Genomic DNA, 18,394 nt, shown 5'->3' on the forward strand with positions numbered 1-18,394 from the left:
AGATAGATCTGGCATCGATTTTTCTACACAGGTGGATTGTTACGTGGAAACTTTCCAGGTTGTCAGTCTTTAAATTGATTGTAAATGTGCTAAATGTAATCTTACCTTGACCTCTTTCTCTATTTCATCATCACATATATACATCACATACATATTTTTCTAATTCACTGGAAAAGTTCTACTTTATTTTAAGTTATTTTTTGTATAAGTACACAGTTTGTTATAAGTTCATGGGAAATATTTCACGGTAGTCAGACTTTTTAAAAATGCAACCTACAGAAAACAGAGACGGGCGAGAAGGAAGAAAAGATGGATGAACTGATAATGGATGGATTATTGGATGATAGACAAATGGATCGACAGATGTGTAAATTGAAGGCTTTGGATGGATGGATGGATGGATATAGAGAGAGAGAGATAGATAGATAGATAGATAGATGAAACAAAGTCAAAATAAAGATTAAAAAAACATGGTAGCAAAGTGTGTAATTTATTCAGTTAATAAAAGCTGAAAAACTATATTTAACAACTTCGTGTAACTAATAATCTGAATAAATAAAGATGTACTGCAAGCATATACATCTTCTTAAAGTTGGCATTTTTCTAGCAAGTTCACATTCAGACAAATAGGTTTTACTGAAAACATAACATGAAAAATGGTACTTACTTATACTCCATACATAAAAAACTTGCTACACAGAAAATAACATTTCCATATATTTTTGACATTTGTGAAATGTGCTTAATGATGTCCCTAAATATTTAATTAGTTTAAAAACAAGTTTCTTAAATCCAGTTAAACCAAGTAAACTAGTTATAGTAGGCTTTGCCCAGTCCGTTTGAATATTTGGATTATTTACTAAACTGTAAAGAGTGATTCCTTCTTCATTACGTTTATGTACCTGCTGTTGCAGCTAGTTCTCCCAGTTTTTAACAATATCCAAAAGAAATGACTAGTGAAACAAAAAAGTCACTGGCCCTGAGTTAAGATTAAACGAGTTAATTTCGATCTAAATAAAGGTTGTGATTCAAAATTAAATCAGCCAAAAAAGAAAAAAAAATAAATCAGCCAGAGATCAAAACCAGCCATTTTCTCTTGATAGGCTCTGACCAATGATCAATAAACGCAATTCCTACTTTATTAAATACACCAAAACTGACAATTGTTTAATCTATAAATGCATTAACAAACAGCATGTTCTCAGATTTTCAGTTTCTTTTGGATTCAAACTACCTCTTTCAATAACCTCTAGCCCATTTGTTTTTACTTTATAGTCAATATGTGGTACATTTAATTGTTGAAATAAAACAAATAAGATGAGTTTGTTAAAGTTATTATAAGCAATATGAAACCAGCAGCTCAGACCTCACAGAAAAACAGAAATCTGAATAGGTCAGTAAAAGCCTGAAAGATTAATCTCTGCAAACATTCATACAATCAGTCTGAGGGAAAAATCTCATTATTGGTAAACAAAGCCAATTATTAACTGGTTCAGCCACTCTCAACCTTCTTTGACAAAATAACTATAGAAATTAGGACAAATATACAACTTTCCTTAAATCTCAAATGAAAGTAACTTGAACATAAACTGAAAATGGAACTTTTGGGTAACATAATGCTGCTCTACAGGTGCATCTCAATACAATCATTTAAAATATTATTTATTTCAGACGTACAATAAGTCTTTGTGTTCATTGTGATTATTGTAGGCTTACAGATGATGAAACCCCATAATTGTATTTCCCAGAAAAGTACAATATTATATAAGAGCAACAGTAAAGAAAATATTTTTAATACAGAAAGTCATGTTATGCCTACACAATCATGGGAAAACTGGTGACTTCACAGTTGCCCAGCAGACTGCCAAAGAAGGTGTATGTTCCAAGCACATTAGTAGAAGATTTCATGGAAGGAACCGGTGCAAGAGCAAAACAGAGATAACCATAACTTAAGATTGTGAAACACCACCCATTCAAAAGATTGGGGGAGATTCACGCGGTTCAGACTGCAGCTGGAACCTTGTTTACTTTCATCTTCTACTTTCTGAAGTTGAAAGTAAATTTTGTTATTCATTTGAAAACCAAGAGTCCACAGGAATCAGTCTGCAGAAAGAGTGGAGAGGGGCATTGTCAAGAAGAAGACAGAAAACACCTAACCCAACAATACAATTAAGTTCAAAACCACTATTAAAGCAACCTTGGCTTCCTTAACTCCTCTGTGTGCCACACTGATGCAGAGTCATGTGTGCATAGCATGGAGTACTGAGTGCAAATGGATGAATTGATACCATACTGCCCATACACAAACTTTTTAGTAGGTCTAAATTTCTGTATTGAAAATCCTTTTTTTTGTTGGTCTTATGTAATTTTCTGGGAAACAGAATTTTGGTTTTTCATTAGCTGTAAGCCATAATCATTCAAAATAACAGAAATTAACGCTCGAAATACATTGCTGTGTGTAAGGATTTTACATATGTTTCATTTTTTCAATTAAAATGATGAGATTAATTAAGCCTTTTAACAATACTCAAATGATACACCTGTACTTTCTATGCTTTTTTACTCAACCACTGCACACTAATTCTACTTTATCAATATTGATATAGTCTTTAACAAATTGCAGATATTCTGCTAATAGGTTGAATGAAGCCATGAGGAACATTGTAAAAAATAGGAAGTGTTTTAAAGCTGTACCTTCAACAGACTGAATATTCTATCTTGTGTTTGAAAAGGGTTTAGGTGACTGCAAATACCCAGAGTTTAATAGATCACTTTTGTTTTCCTCATACGAGCTTAATTGACTTAGTCTAGCTGGTGTTATGTCCTAGAGTATCTGTTTGAGCGTGATATGGTAATTTTAGCATGTTTCAAACAGTTCCAGGTGCATTCAGTCCACTAGAGACAGTTTCATAACCCAAAGAGACCAGGGTGAGGACATTACTCTGTACATTATCCTGCTTGCTCTGCTCTGCCTGGGACACAACTGCTTCGGAGGTTCCCAACTCTGTCCTTATCTTCTTCCTATCTCTGGCTCGCCCTTTGCTTTTCAAAAGGATCTTCCCTTGCTCCTTTGCCCCTCCACATATCTTGTGCGATCTCTCGTTGTCAGACGACCGCAGTTTGCGTTGGCGCCTGCGTCGAGATGGCAGACCCGAGTCAACGGAGTCTGATGCTGCTCCGCCAGACAGGACGCGAATCTGCTGATCGATTACCATGATGATCATGTCCAGTGCAACGTCCAACATTCCAAGACCAAGGCCATGAGTGACGTTGTCAAATGGACCAGTGTTTACTGGGTCCTTGAAACATTTTCTCATGTCCTCAAGATGGTTTCTGCGGGAAAGAGGCAAAGCGTTAGCCTGACATGCGAAATCACGCTGATTTTGATTCATCGTAAGCACATTCATACTTAGTTTCAATAATTTTGGACCAGTGTTGAACTGTATTTGTCTCGGGGATGAGTTGTTTAGCCATGTTACCATAGTCAATATAATCATGGGAAAAATCTTTCATATCTTCACACAGAGCTCTGGTGTCACCTGAACATGAAACAAACACAAACAGAAAGTTAACGTCCAACTTAGCCATCTTCTGAAATGTACAGTGCCTTACAAAATTACTCAATCTCTGAACTTTTTTCACATTTTGTCACATCATAAGGAACATTGTCGAGTGTTGTCGGCTGGTAAAAGGAGGAGAGATCACAGGGATCAAACGATTACAGGCTTTCAGGAGTGGGAAGAAAATGGACACTACATCTGTATTACTGGATTTCAAAGATAAAGTTCTGCCTGATAAGGTGATGATTGGTTATATGAGCTTTAATGTAAGAGCTTACATTCCACCACCTCTCAGATGTTATAAATGTCAAAGGTATGGACATATTGCGAACGTTTGTAAAGGGAAACAGAGATGTGATAGATGTGGAGGTGAACATCCTTATGGCGAGTGTGGAAATAATCCAGTTAAATGTTGTAACTGTGGAGGAAGTCATACTGCAGCATATGCAGGGTGCAATGGTAAAAAAAGAAGCAGTTGAAATTCAGAAAGTTAAAACTGATAAGAGAATTACTTATGCTGAAGCAGTGAAAGAGGTAAAAAACAGTGATAATGATCCAAAAGCAAATTTTGATAGGAAAAGAGGGGAAGACAATAATCAGTGTAATATTACATTGGAAAAATGTATTCCTTTTCTTGCATATATCATAAATTGCTCAGAACAAGCAAGAACTAAAACTGAGAAAATAAAAATCATTGTAAAGGCAGCTACAATTTTTTTTTTATGTCAAAGATTTGTCATGGGAAAAAATTCATGATGAACTTAGACATGGGGAAGGCTCATCTGAAGCTGAGGCTTCTCAAATTGTTACATACAGGTCCTTCTCAAAATATTAGCATATTGTGATAAAGTTCATTATTTCCCATAATGTCATGATGAAAATTTAACATTCATATATTTTAGATTCATTGCACACTAACTGAAATATTTCAGGTCTTTTATTGTCTTAATACAGATGATTTTGGCATACAGCTCATGAAAACCCAAAATTCCTATCTCACAAAATTAGCATGTCATTAAAAGGGTCTCTAAACGAGCTATGAACCTAATCATCTGAATCAACGAGTTAACTCTAAACACCTGCAAAAGATTCCTGAGGCCTTTAAAACTCCCAGCCTGGTTCATCACTCAAAACCCCAATCATGGGTAAGACTGCCGACCTGACTGCTGTCCAGAAGGCCACTATTGACACCCTCAAGCAAGAGGGTAAGACACAGAAAGACATTTCTGAACGAATAGGCTGTTCCCAGAGTGTTGTATCAAGGCACCTCAGTGGGAAGTCTGTGGGAAGGAAAAAGTGTGGCAGAAAACGCTGCACAACGAGAAGAGGTGACCGGACCCTGAGGAAGATTGTGGAGAAGGGCCGATTCCAGACCTTGGGGGACCTGCGGAAGCAGTGGACTGAGTCTGGAGTAGAAACATCCAGAGCCACCGTGCACAGGCGTGTGCAGGAAATGGGCTACAGGTGCCGCATTCCCCAGGTCAAGCCACTTTTGAACCAGAAACAGCGGCAGAAGCGCCTGACCTGGGCTACAGAGAAGCAGCACTGGACTGTTGCTCAGTGGTCCAAAGTACTTTTTTCGGATGAAAGCAAATTCTGCATGTCATTCGGAAATCAAGGTGCCAGAGTCTGGAGGAAGATTGGGGAGAAGGAAATGCCAAAATGCCAGAAGTCCAGCGTCAAGTACCCACAGTAAGTGATGATCTGGGGTGCCGTGTCAGCTGCTGGTGTTGGTCCACTGTGTTTTATCAAGGGCAGGATCAATGCAGCTAGCTATCAGGAGATTTTGGAGCACTTCATGCTTCCATCTGCTGAAAAGCTTTATGGAGATGAAGATTTCATTTTTCAGCACAACCTGGCACCTGCTCACAGTGTCAAAACCACTGGTAAATGGTTTACTGACCATGGTATCACTGTGCTCAATTGGCCTGCCAACTCTCCTGACCTGAACCCCATAGAGAATCTGTGGGATATTGTGAAGAGAACGTTGAGAGACTCAAAAGTTGTTGTTTTTACAAATAGGAAATTAAATAGTAATGTAAATCTCAAATGATTTGGGAATGTTATAGAAAGGATAGATCAAATGAAATATTTGGGTATCTGGTTTGATAAAAAACTTACATGGAAGGTACATGTTGATAAAATAGTTGGAAAAAGTAAAACACAATTTAAATGTAATGAGATTTTTGAGTGAATGGGGAGCAGATAGGAAAGCATTAAAAACTATTTATATTGGACTAATTAGATCAATATTTGATTATGGATGTATTTTATACAATTCAGCATCAAATAGTTTTTTAACAAAATAGATAGAATACAATATCAGGCATTAAGACTTTGTTGCGGAGCAATGAAAAGTACTCCAGTTTCAGCTCTACAAGTTGAGATGGGGGAGATGCCACTGGCGCTCGGGAGAGAACAATTAGCCACAATTTACTGGACAAATATTAAAGGACATAATGAAGGTAAGGGCTGCAAGGTGGCGCAGTTGGTAGCACTGTTGCCTTGCAGCAAGAAGGTCCTGGGTTTGATTCCCAGCCGGGGTCTTTCTGCATGGAGTTTGCATGTTCTCCTCGTGCATGTGTGGGTTCTCACCGGGTACTCCGGCTTCCTCCCACAGTCCAAAGACATGCCTGTTAGGTTAATTGGTCACTCTAAATTGCCCTTAGGTGTATAAATGAGTGTGTGCATGGTTGTATGTGTGTTGCCCTGCGATGGACTGGCGACCTGTCCAGGGTGTACCCTGCCTTTTGCCCATAGACTGCTGGAGATAGGCACCAGCTCCCCTGTGACCCACTATGGAATAAGCGGTAGAAAATGACTGACTGATAATGAAGGTCATCCTCCATATGTTATGCTGCAACCTTGTCAAGAAAAAGTAAAGAAACAAATTAATAGTTTTGGATGGATAATAATAAATAAAATACAAGATGTAGGAATAGATAACATTTTACTTAGTCCTGTGGTTGTTATTCCTGTTATTCCATCATGGATCTTTGGACAGGCTGAAGTTGATTTAAACTTACTGCAAAAAGGGAGACAGTTAGGAAGGAAAGAGGTGGAAAGTTATATAGAAAAAGAATATTCAGAATATATACAGATGCTTCTAAAATGTTAAATGATAAAGTAGGTATAACATTTGTAATTCCGGATTTAAATATTATGAGAAATAAAAGAATAACAGATAAATAGACAGTGTATACAGGTGAATTAATGTCTATTTTAATGGCTTTAGAATGGATTGAGGAAACAAAACAGAGGGAGGTTTTAATTTGTTCAGATTCAAGTAGTGCATTAATAAGTATTCTAGAGTTAAATTCAGAATCAAGGCAAGATATTATATTGGATATAATTAACTCAATTTATAGGATTAAACATTATGGTTCTCATGTTAAACTAGTTTGGATTCCTACCCACATTGGTGTGGTAGGAAATGAGTTGGCTGATAGTTTTGCTAAGAGTGCAGCAAAAAAGAATATTGTTGATTTAAATATTAAAATAAGTAAAAATGAGGTAAAGAATATTATTAAAATGTATATCAAGAAGAAATGGCAAGAACAGTGGGATAGAGGAGGCAATGCTAGATTTTATTATAGCATCCAAAAAAAAAGTTGGGGAATTTAGGAAATGTAATAGAAGTAAAAAAGAAGAAGATATTATATCTAGAATAAAGTTTGGACATACAGGATTAAATAGTACTCTTAAATTAATTAATAAACATAATACAGGTTGTTGTAATTATTGTGGAAAATTAGAAACAGTGCAACATATTTTTTTAGAATGTAATAAATATGTTCAGGAAAGAGAGGCATTACTTAGAGATTTAAGTAGGAATAAAAATAAATTAGACATTAAGGACTTGTTTCAGAGATTATCTGGAGATGTAGTTTTTAACAGTATTTTTAGTTTTCTAAGAACAGGTATTATGGGAAGATTATAATAGTTAAACATCTGGTCCATACTCCAATCTGGAAGGTCGCGGTAATGCACCTAAAAGTTGTTTGCAGTTCCCCAGCAGAGCCCGCGCAGCCGGGGCCTCAGGCCGGCTGGGTGACGGTACATAGAAAGCATAGTCCTAGATCCCAGCCCACAGGTCACCACCAACCCGTCTGCGTTTCTAACAAATTTTCCCCGCTCAGCGACACCCGCTGAGAAGCCAACTCTGGTAATTGGCAGCTCCATAGTCAGAAACGTGGCACTAGAGACACCAGCGACCATAGTCAAATGTCTGCCAGGGGCCAGAACGGGCGACATCAAATCATACCTGAAACTGCTGCCTAAGGATAAGCGTAAATACAGTAAGATTGTTATTCACGCTGGCGGTAATGACACCCGGTTACGTCAATCGGAGGTCACCAAAGTTAGTGTTGCTTCGGTGTGTAAGTTTACAATGTCGGACTCCGTAATTTTCTCTGGTTCCCTCCCTTAGCCGCATGCTGTCATTCAACCGCTGGCTGTCTAGGTGGTGTCCAGAAAACAATGTGGGCTACATTGATAACTGGCGAACATTTTGGGGAAAACCTGGTCTGATCCGGAGAGACTGCCTCCATCCCACTTTGGATGGAGCAGCTCTTCTTTCTAGGAATCTGGCCGAATTTATTAGTTCTCCAAAACTCTTGACAACCCAGGGTTCAGACCAGGAAGCAGGGTCGTAGTTTAACACTCTTCTCTGCAGCTTCTGTACTGCTACCCACCCATTAGCCTATTAAGACAGTGTCTCGCCCACGGCCAAAATTGAATAGATTAAATCTAATAAAAATAAACACAACTCAGACCGAAAAGAAAACAATTAAATGTGGCTTACTGAACATAAGATCTCTCTCTTCAAAGACTTTGCTAGTTAGTGACTTGATTTGTGAGAATCAGATTGATTTATTTTGCCTCATAGAAACCTGACTGCAGCAAGAGGATTATGTTACTATAAATGAGTCAACTCCTACTAATTATTTAAATTTTCACGTTCCTCAAAATATTGGGCGAGGAGGAGTAGCAACCATCTTTCAGTCTGATTTATTGATTAGCCCCAGACCAATCAATAGCTACAACTCTTTTGAATATTTAATCCTTAATCCTCATCCAAATTGCAAAGCACTAAAAACCACTTCTGTTTGTTGTTTTGTACTGTACACCAGGCCCTTACTCTCAATTTTTAGATCAGTTTTCAGACCTTTTATATGATTTAGTGTTAAATACAGATAAAGTTATTATAGTGGGGGATTTTAACATTCATGTTGACACTGAAAGTGATAGCCTAAATATAGCGTTTAATGCTATCTTGGCTTTGCTCAAAACATTAACAAACATACCCACCTTTGTCTTCATTCTCTGGACCTTGTGTTGACATATGGCATTGAGTGTAAAGACATAACAATATTCTCTCATAACCCTGTCCTGTCTGACCATTTCTAAATAACCTTTGAGTTTAATTTAACCGAGTACTCCACACCTGAAAGAAAATTTCATTATAGTAGATCATTATCAGACAATGCTGTAACAACCTTTAAATAATCTGTTCAACTTTTAATTTCCTCATCATCACTAAAAAACACAGTGGAGGGCAATAATTCTGTTTCTGCCCCTTCACAAATTGATTATTTTGTTCATAGTGTTACTTCATCATTGCGTGATGCATTAGACAATGCAGCCCTCTTGAAAAAGGTAATCATTCATAGGAGGCTAGCTCCTTGGTTTAATTCAGAACTACGTACTTTAAAGAACAATGTTAGAACATTGGAGAGAAAATGGCGCTCTACACACCTAGAGGATTCCTACTTAATCTGGAAAAATAGCCTACTGTTGTATAAAAAGACACTTCACCAAGCCAGAACAGCTTATTTCTCATCATTAATAGAAGAGAACAAGAATAATCCTAGGTTTCTCTTTAGTACAGTTGCTAAACTTACACAGTCATCGCTCTGTTGAGCCATCCATTCCCTTAGCTCTCAGCAGTCATGACTTTATGGGATTCTTCCTAAATAAAATTGATTCTATTAAAAAGAAAATCTTTGACATACTCCCGAAGATGATTACTTCATCCTCAGCAAGTGAGACATTGGAAATAACTGCAGAACCTGATTTGTGTTTGGACTGTTTTGATCTTGTGAAGCTTCCTGAGTTATCAGAAATATTAGCTTCATCTAAACCTTCAACCTTTATGTTAGACCCAATCCCAACCAAATTATGTAAGGAAATGTTCCGTCTGATTACCAGCCCCATTTTAGATATGATTAATCTATCTTTAGTAAATGGATATGTACCATAGGCTTTTAAGTTAGCTGTAATTAAACCTTTACTTAAGAAACCTTCGCTTGATCGGGATGACTTGAAAAATTACAGACCTATATCCAATCTTCCACTCTTATCTAAAATTCTTGAGAAAATAGTTGCTAATCAAATGTGTGAGCATTTACACAGCAATGACCTGTTTGAAGAGTTTCAGTCAGGTTTCAGAGCTCATCATAGCACTGAAACAGCTCTGCTGAAAGTCACTAATGATATTCTTATGGCCTCAGATAATAGACTTGTGTCTGTACTGGTTCTGTTAGATCTCAGTGCTGCATTTGATACAGTCGATCACAATATTCTCTTAGAAAGGCTGGAATTATGATGTAGGGATCAGGGGAACAGCGCTAGGCTGGTTTAAATCTCATCTGTCTGACAGATTCCAGTTTGTTCATGTAAATGATAAATCATCTTTAAACTCCAGGGTTAATTGTGGAGTACCACAGGGTTCAGTACTTGGGCCAATTCTCTTTACTATATATATGCTTCCAATAGATCAAATTATCAGGAAGCATTGGATAACCTTTCACTGTTACACTGATGATACTCAGCTTTACTTATCCATAAATCCTGATGAGCCCAACCAGTTAGACTACAAGCATGTCTTGAAGATATAAAAACTTGGATGACATAAACTTTTTTGCTTCTAAATTCAGACAAGACAGAAGTTGTCGTCTTCGGACCGGAAAAAAAACAAACTGCTGACTCAATCAATAAATGTGGAAGGCATTAAATTCACCTCTGGTAATAAAAGTAAAAAAATGTTGTGTTATTTTTCATCAGGACATTTGATTTAAATCCCATATTAAACAGATTTCTAGGATTTCCTTTTTTCATCTCCGGACCATTGCCAAAATTAGAAATATCCTATCTAGGAGTGACACTGAAAAACTAGTCCATGCATTTGTTACTTCAAGGCTGAACTATTGTAATTCGTTACTATAAGGATGTCCACAAAATGCAGTTAAAAGCCTTCAGCTGATTCAAAATGCTGCACCAAGAGTTCTGATGAAAATTAAAAAGAATGATCATATTTCTCCTATTTTAGCTTCCCTTCATTGGCTCCCTGTTAAATCCAGAATAAAATTTAAAATTCTCCTCCTCACATATAAAGCCCTTAATGATCTAGCTCCATCATACATCAGAGATCTGATTGTTCCATATGTTCCTAACAGAGCACTTCATTCTCAGACTGCAGGTTTACTGGTGGTTCCTAGAGTCTCTAGAAGTAGAATGGGAGGCAGATCCTTTGGTTATCAGGCTCCTCTCCTGTGGAACCAGCTCCCGGTTTTGGTCCGTGAGGCAGACACCCTGTCTACTTTTAAGGCTAGGCTTAAAACTTTCCTTTTTGATAAAGCTTATAGTTAGAGTGGCTTAGTTTATCAGGGAGGGAGTCTTCCTCCCTCCCTGTTGGATGGAGTAAGGGGGAGTCAGGTTTAGCCTAAACCGGCTCAGTTATGGTTGAGGTGCAAACACACCCTCCATTTCTGCTACCTCTATGACCCCTTCTCTTTTCCAATGGTTATAATCAGTCTGACAGAGAGAGGTATCCCAATCCTTGTGGTTTTAGTATAACAATGACCATCAGTGGGACCCTTTGTGGGGTTCCTTGAGACGACATTGTTGTAAATAAGCGCCGCTTAACTAAATAATCTGAACTGAAACTATCTGTGTAGTTATGCTGCTATAGGCTTAGGCTGCTGGAAGACATAATGACCACTTTCACCCTCTTCGCTACATTCTCACACTACTCTCCAATTTTGCATTATTTGCTGTTATTTCAGCTTTTAACCTTGTTCTCTCTTTTCTCTTCCTAGAAGCTACACCTGGCCTGGCTCTGTGTCTACCTGTGACACCTTTCTGGAGAGGGGAATCGTCCGAGCTTCTGCTGGCAACAACTTAATGCTCACCCTCTACCGATGATCCACATGGCCCTGTCTTTCAGTGTTTAACCCTTTCTCTCTCCTAGACATGTCGATTGACTGAGCTTAACTGTAACTAACTGTATGTGCTCTCTTTCAGACTCTAACCTTGAAAACTGGCTCAGAGTTGATCTGTTCTTTCTTTCTAGGTGAAACGACTAAAGGAGCTACATCCATTAACACTTACTTTTCCTTCCCATTCTGCTTACTTTTCCTTCCCATTCTGCTTCTGTCTCTGCTCCCCAGTCGGTCGTGGCAGATGGCCGCTCACACTGAGCCTGGTTCTGCTGGAGGTTTCTTCCCGTTAAAAGGGAGTTTTTCCTCTCCGCTGTCGCTACATGGATGCTCAGTATGAGGGATTGCTGGAAAGTCAACGCCAGTGACTGTCCACTGTCTCTACATGCTCATCCGGGAGGAGTGAATGCTGCAAGTCACTGACTGGATGCAATCTGCTGGGTTTCCTTAGATAGAAAACGTTTTATCCAATTTGAATAAAAAGCTAACTCTGACTGCACTGTTCATTAGTTAGGATTAATTGGAATGTATGTACCTGACTGTTGTGAAGTGCCTTGAGACAACATGTGTTGTGAATTGGCGCTATATAAATAAAACTGAATTGAAAAACTGAATTATAACCACATACTTAAATCTGTATTCCTAAAACTTTATGTGAAAGACTAAAACATACTCTTATGAAGTGGAAGGAAGAGGATCCTTGGTTTTATTATTTTTTTTTACTAATGAAAATCTGAAATATATTCTTTGTGTGCATTTTTATTCAGCTTCCCTGGGTCAATAGGGCTCAGATTTGTGGAGTGTACAGGTCCTTCTCAAAATATTAGCATATTGTGATAAAGTTCATTAATTTCCATAATGTCATGATGAAAATTTAACATTCATATATTTTAGATTCATTGCACACTAACTGAAATATTTCAGGTCTTTTATTGTCTTAATACGGATGATTTTGGCATACAGCTCATGAAAACCCAAAATTCCTATCTCACAAAATTAGCATATCATTAAAAGGGTCTCTAAACGAGCTATGAACCTAATCATCTGAATCAACGAGTTAACTCTAAACACCTGCAAAAGATTCCTGAGGCCTTTCAAACTCCCAGCCTGGTTCATCACTCAAAACCCCAATCATGGGTAAGACTGCCGACCAGACTGCTGTCCAGAAGGCCACTATTGACACCCTCAAGCAAGAGGGTAAGACACAGAAAGAAATTTCTGAACGAATAGGCTGTTCCCAGAGTGCTGTATCAAGGCACCTCAGTGGGAAGTCTGTGGGAAGGAAAAAGTGTGGCAGAAAACGCTGCACAATGAGAAGAGGTGACCGGACCCTGAGGAAGATTGTGGAGAAGGGCCGATTCCAGACCTTGGGGGACCTGCGGAAGCAGTGGACTGAGTCTGGAGTAGAAACATCCAGAGCCACCGTGCACAGGCGTGTGCAGGAAATGGGCTACAGGTGCCGCATTCCCCAGGTCAAGCCACTTTTGAACCAGAAACAGCGGCAGAAGCGCCTGACCTGGGCTACAGAGAAGCAGCACTGGACTGTTGCTCAGTGGTCCAAAGTACTTTTTTCGGATGAAAGCAAATTCTGCATGTCATTCGGAAATCAAGGTGCCAGAGTCTGGAGGAAGACTGGGGAGAAGGAAATGCCAAAATGCCAGAAGTCCAGTGTCACGTACCCACAGTCAGTGATGGTCTGGGGTGCCGTGTCAGCTGCTGGTGTTGGTCCACTGTGTTTTATCAAGGGCAGGATCAATGCAGCTAGCTATCAGGAGATTTTGGAGCACTTCATGCTTCCATCTGCTGAAAAGCTTTATGGAGATGAAGATTTCATTTTTCAGCACAACCTGGCACCTGCTCACAGTGCCAAAACCACTGGTAAATGGTTTACTGACCATGGTATCACTGTGCTCAATTGGCCTGCCAACTCTCCTGACCTGAACCCCATAGAGAATCTGTGGGATATTGTGAAGAGAACGTTGAGAGACTCAAGACCCAACACTCTGGATGAGCTAAAGGCCGCTATCGAAGCATCCTAGGCCTCCATAAGACCTCAGCAGTGCCACAGGCTGATTGCCTCCATGCCACGCCGCATTGAAGCAGTCATTTCTGCAAAAGGATTCCTGACCAAGTATTGAGTGCATAACTGTACATGATTATTTGAAGGTTGACGTTTTTTGTATTAAAAACACTTTTCTTTTATTGGTCGGATGAAATATGCTAATTTTGTGAGATAGGAATTTTGGGTTTTCATGAGCTGTATGCCAAAATCATCCGTATTAAGACAATAAAAGACCTGAAATATTTCAGTTAGTGTGCAATGAATCTAAAATATATGAATGTTAAATTTTCATCATGACATTATGGAATATAATGAACTTTATCACAATATGGTAATATTTTGAGAAGGACCTGTATGCCTAATAGTTTTCCTATCCACCTAAGGTGCAAATCTCTGCAACTCCTCCAGAGTTATCAATGGCATCTTAGCTGCTTTTCTGATTAATGCTCCACTTGTTAGGGCTGGGAGGCCATGTGATGAGAAGCTTGCAGTAGTATCAAACTCTGTTTTCAGATGACGAAATGAACAGCACTCCGTGATATGTTTAAAACTTGGCATATTGCTTTATCCTTCTCCACAGTTTTATCCCTGACGTGCTGGCTGTGGTCCATGGTTTTCATGTTGTTTGTTCTCTAACAATGTCTGAGGCCTTCACAGAAAAGCTGTGTTTTTACTGAGATTAAGTTACCACTGGTGGACTCTGGTAAAGTTAGGTGACGTTTGATGGCAACTGGTTGCACTGGATACTAGTGGTATACAAGTAAAGGGGGCTGAAAAAAACAAAAACATGCAAAACCTTTCAGATTTTTACTTGTAAAACATTTTGAAAATCATGTATCCTTTCCTTCCACTTAACAATTTTGCACTACTTTGTAGTGGCATATTCCGTAAAATCCCAATACAATGCATTACAGTTTGTGGGTATAACATGACAATGTGAAAAAGTTCAGTGGGTATGAATAATTTTGGAATGGTTTGGTATATGTGCCCTTTATTAAAGGCACATCTGTCACCTTCAGTGAGCTTGGAGAATGAGGAGGATACTGCGGTAGTTGTGCTTGGCATGAGGCCAAGGACATTAAGCGACTCCAGAAGAGTTTTCTTGCTGGCTGGGCCTCTGCTGACCCGGGTGTAGGCTGCCAGAGACCGCAGGGACATCTTCTCTGGGGCCTGCAGGCGCCTTTTAATTTCATCATAGGAGATGAGATATTTCCCTGAGGATGAAGTCAGACAGAAGGAGACAAATCAGCGCCAGATAGGTTGAGATTCTGAAAACAAATGTATTCAAAGTACTTTCTGAATAGGTTTAACAAAGAGAGGGGAGACTATTAGATTTCGTGTGGAACTTTTATTAAAAGAAAATGTTACTGCAATCCCAAAAATGTCAGTAATGGTCACTTACGAGCCTTGGATCCTTTCATGTTTGGATCCAGGAGGGAAGACACCTCTGCGAAGGGCATCTCGGCCACAGACTCAGAGTTTATGCTTGAGTTTGCTGGTACCTCCTGATGTTGGGGGACTTCCTCCCCCTGAAGTGGGGCAGAAGCCTGCATCTGTGGCTGAACATGAGGCCGAGTATTGTGCATTTCTATGTGGTTCTGAGCTAACTGAGCCTGAACTTGTGCCTGCTGAGGGAGGACTAATGGATTTTCAGATAAACCTTGCATGTCCATGCCACCTTTTGATATGCTGCTGCCCTGCTCTGGGGACACATGAAAAATGCTCATAATTGGTTTTACAGTTGTGAAAACAATGTTTGCTTGGGGATCCACACCCACCACCCTGGAAGGAGCATCCATATTTTTACAAAAATCTTTCCTTTCAAGCAGAAGGTGCAGAATAGGAGGGCTTAACTACTAGTTTAGGTTTATCTTGAAGCTCTGGATACATAGTCTTACTGCAACTTTAATGGTGAAAAACATAGCTTAATGGAAAACAGCCGGTTCTGCTCTAATCAAGAAGAAACCTTTCAGATGCAGTAGTTACATTTCTTATTGATGCTCCGAATTATTCCTGACAGCACAGCCCAAGATTTATTCTGAAAAAGACAATAAAACATAATTAGAACCAGAGGTTATTTTTCCTTTAAACTGGGGAGTGGATTACAGTGACAGTCGATTAACAAATCTAAAGCAAATGTTTTACAAAAGGTTGAGAAAAACAATTAATGAAACGTTCAAAGGAAGAAAAGGTGATTCAAAGAAACAAAAAAATACATTTTCCAGTCAATGCATAGGCTCCAATGTTTTGTCACATTACAGTCATAACCTTAAATGTATTTTAGTAGGATTTTATGTTTCTATCAACTAGCAAGCTTCCCAGTCCCAGCAGAAGAAAAGCATCTCACAGTATGATGTTGCCACAACTATGTTTTATGCTAGGGATAGAGTGCAGGATGATATAGTTTTCTGTCATATGTAGCATTATTCATGTAGGCCAAAAAGGTACATTTTGGTCTCATCTGATCAGAGCAACTTCTTCCACATGCTTGCTGTCTCACCTTCAGGTCCTGTGGCAAACTGCGAGTGGGAATTCTGGAGTTTCTTTCAATGATTACTGTTTTTTTTTTTTTTTTTTTTTTACAAAGTCCAGATTTGTGGAGTGGATTACTAATAATTGTCCTGTAAAGTTTCTCATACTAAGCAGTGGATCTTTGCAGCTCCATTGATGTCATGGGCATCTGATCCATGCGCTCCTCACCCAACCTATCAGCTTAGGTGGACGGCCACGCCTTGGTTGGTTTATGGTTGTACCATTTTTTTTCAGACGACACATTAAACAGAGCTTTGTGGAAGCGTTAAAGCTTGGGGTGTTGTTTTATAACCTAATAAACTTCTCCATAACGTTATCCCTGACCTGTCTGGTCTTCGGGATTTTCTATGCATTTTGTGTTAGCCAATCACATTGCATTGAAGGTTGTTGGTGTCATGAGATAAATAAGGACAGTTTTGTTCTGAAATGAGGAAACCTTACAAACCAAAGTCAGTTAATATGTCAAGGACTTAATAAAAGGGGTATTTCACTTTGATCAGTTCAAATTAAAAATCTGACACAGTCGATCCTGAATTGATTAAATATTGTACTAGCATACAAGCGTTTTTTTGTCCATATTTGAGAACCATTCCTTTTATTTGCGAACTACAAAGTTGACCAGCCAGCTTCAAATAACAGTATTAAACAAATATTACGGTAAAGTATCTATGCCAGTTATATTAGAACTCGACTGCAGTATAAGACGAAATGAACAAGAAAGGGAGAAAAGGTGTTTTTCCGTGCTCAACTAATGCAGGTTTCCGTCCAAATCTTAAAGGTTATTTAAACTTGGGCTAAACTTTAAAATGATATGCATTGTGAGATAAACAAACTAGCAAATTTCGAATTTTTGAGCTTAAAGCTATCGCAACTTATTTATACCTACAAGTATTTGACGTATAAATTCACCATAATTTTAAGACTAAGCCTTGCTGACTATTGCAGCAACGGTCTAAACTTCAAGCCAACAACACCATAGATTTTAACAAAACCCTCGCATCCAACATTACAAACAACCATCATGGCTGCCAGCCGCTACTGTTGCTTTCGTCTGTTTCGGCCGCTGTGAAACATGATATGAAATTTGGCTAAACCGGCGAATAAAACTGCGGTCCATGTTGACTTTCAGATACACATGCGCCCAGATTTAAGTTGCGACGGCTGACGATGGCGCTACTCACCGAATTGGCGTCTGTTTTTTTCCCTAAAAGACCACTGATCCTAGAACGGTCCGAGTTGAAGACAGCGACATTTTCTCTTCTTCTCCGCTGTTGCTTCAGCGGGTTGCAAATCAGCCATACGTGCACTATCAAGCTTGACGGTAATCAAACCTCTGATTGGTCGACTGACTGATCGATCAGGTTAGAAACGTTTTTCATTGGACAAGCAAAACGTTGTTAGATGTAAAACGCGTTAATTCTCAAATGCACGTATTTTAATGTGCCTCTATTACGCACTACGTAGAAGTACGACGGAATGCATTGTATTGGCTCATACAAATAATAAAAACTAGTCTCCTAATTTTATGAGGTGTTGTCAGCTTTAAACAGCCAAAACTGTAATAGTTTTTGGAGTCCTTTAAAACCTCTTCTCGGAGACAAAACGTCTCATACTCTAAAGACATATATTAATGTCAGTTTCGTTTTACGTGTGTATTTGTTTCTGCTGTTATAGAGATGCATATTTCCCACAATAACTCATACCAAACGATATAATACATCAATATAATAATAATAATATAATAATACATCAATATTTTGCCCAAGTGTTTTTTTTTCCTGTACCAATTTTTGTGCTGTTATTGGAGAAATTATTTAAATGCCATAATCTGCTGTCCACTTGATGTCACTGTGCACCATCTAGTGGACATTTTAGAATATAGCATGTTAAGTACGCAAAACCAGACTTTTTCATTTTTATTCTTCTGAAATGTAATCAGTCCTGCCTCTATTTATCTCAGAATGTAGTAACCAGAAGTTCGTGAAGCCATCACATCGTCATCTGGGTTTAGCAAATAGTTT

At 38.7% G+C, this 18,394-nt stretch overlaps 1 protein-coding gene across 1 annotated transcript; it reads right to left on the reverse strand.

Moving 5' to 3' along the window:
* Positions 1-471: 471 nt before the first annotated feature.
* si:ch73-127m5.2 (uncharacterized protein LOC561202 homolog) lies at positions 472-17,707 on the reverse strand. Its single transcript, XM_047377700.1, has 5 exons — positions 17,555-17,707; positions 15,244-15,879; positions 14,855-15,055; positions 3,410-3,539; positions 472-3,333 (listed from the first exon to the last, which is right to left on the reverse strand). Exons 2-5 carry the CDS (start codon positions 15,638-15,640, stop codon positions 2,868-2,870), a joined length of 1,194 nt encoding a protein of 397 aa, XP_047233656.1. The 5' UTR covers positions 15,641-15,879; positions 17,555-17,707; the 3' UTR covers positions 472-2,867.
* Between the last annotated feature and the right edge of the window lie 687 nt (positions 17,708-18,394).

Source organism: Girardinichthys multiradiatus, chromosome 10 (assembly GCF_021462225.1).
Source record: "Girardinichthys multiradiatus isolate DD_20200921_A chromosome 10, DD_fGirMul_XY1, whole genome shotgun sequence".
NCBI classification, from domain to species: domain Eukaryota; kingdom Metazoa; phylum Chordata; class Actinopteri; order Cyprinodontiformes; family Goodeidae; genus Girardinichthys; species Girardinichthys multiradiatus.

Coding starts and splice junctions, on each gene's coding strand:
- si:ch73-127m5.2 (XM_047377700.1), bottom strand. CDS start 15,640: ATGGATGCTCCTTCCAGGGTGGTGGGTGTGGATCCCCAAGCAAACATT. Junction 3,540..14,854: donor ATTCTCCAAGCTCACTGAAG/GTGACAGATGTG, acceptor TTTCATGTTCAG/GTGACACCAGAGCTCTGTGT. Junction 3,334..3,409: donor TCCAAAATTATTGAAACTAA/GTATGAATGTGC, acceptor TCTTTCCCGCAG/AAACCATCTTGAGGACATGA.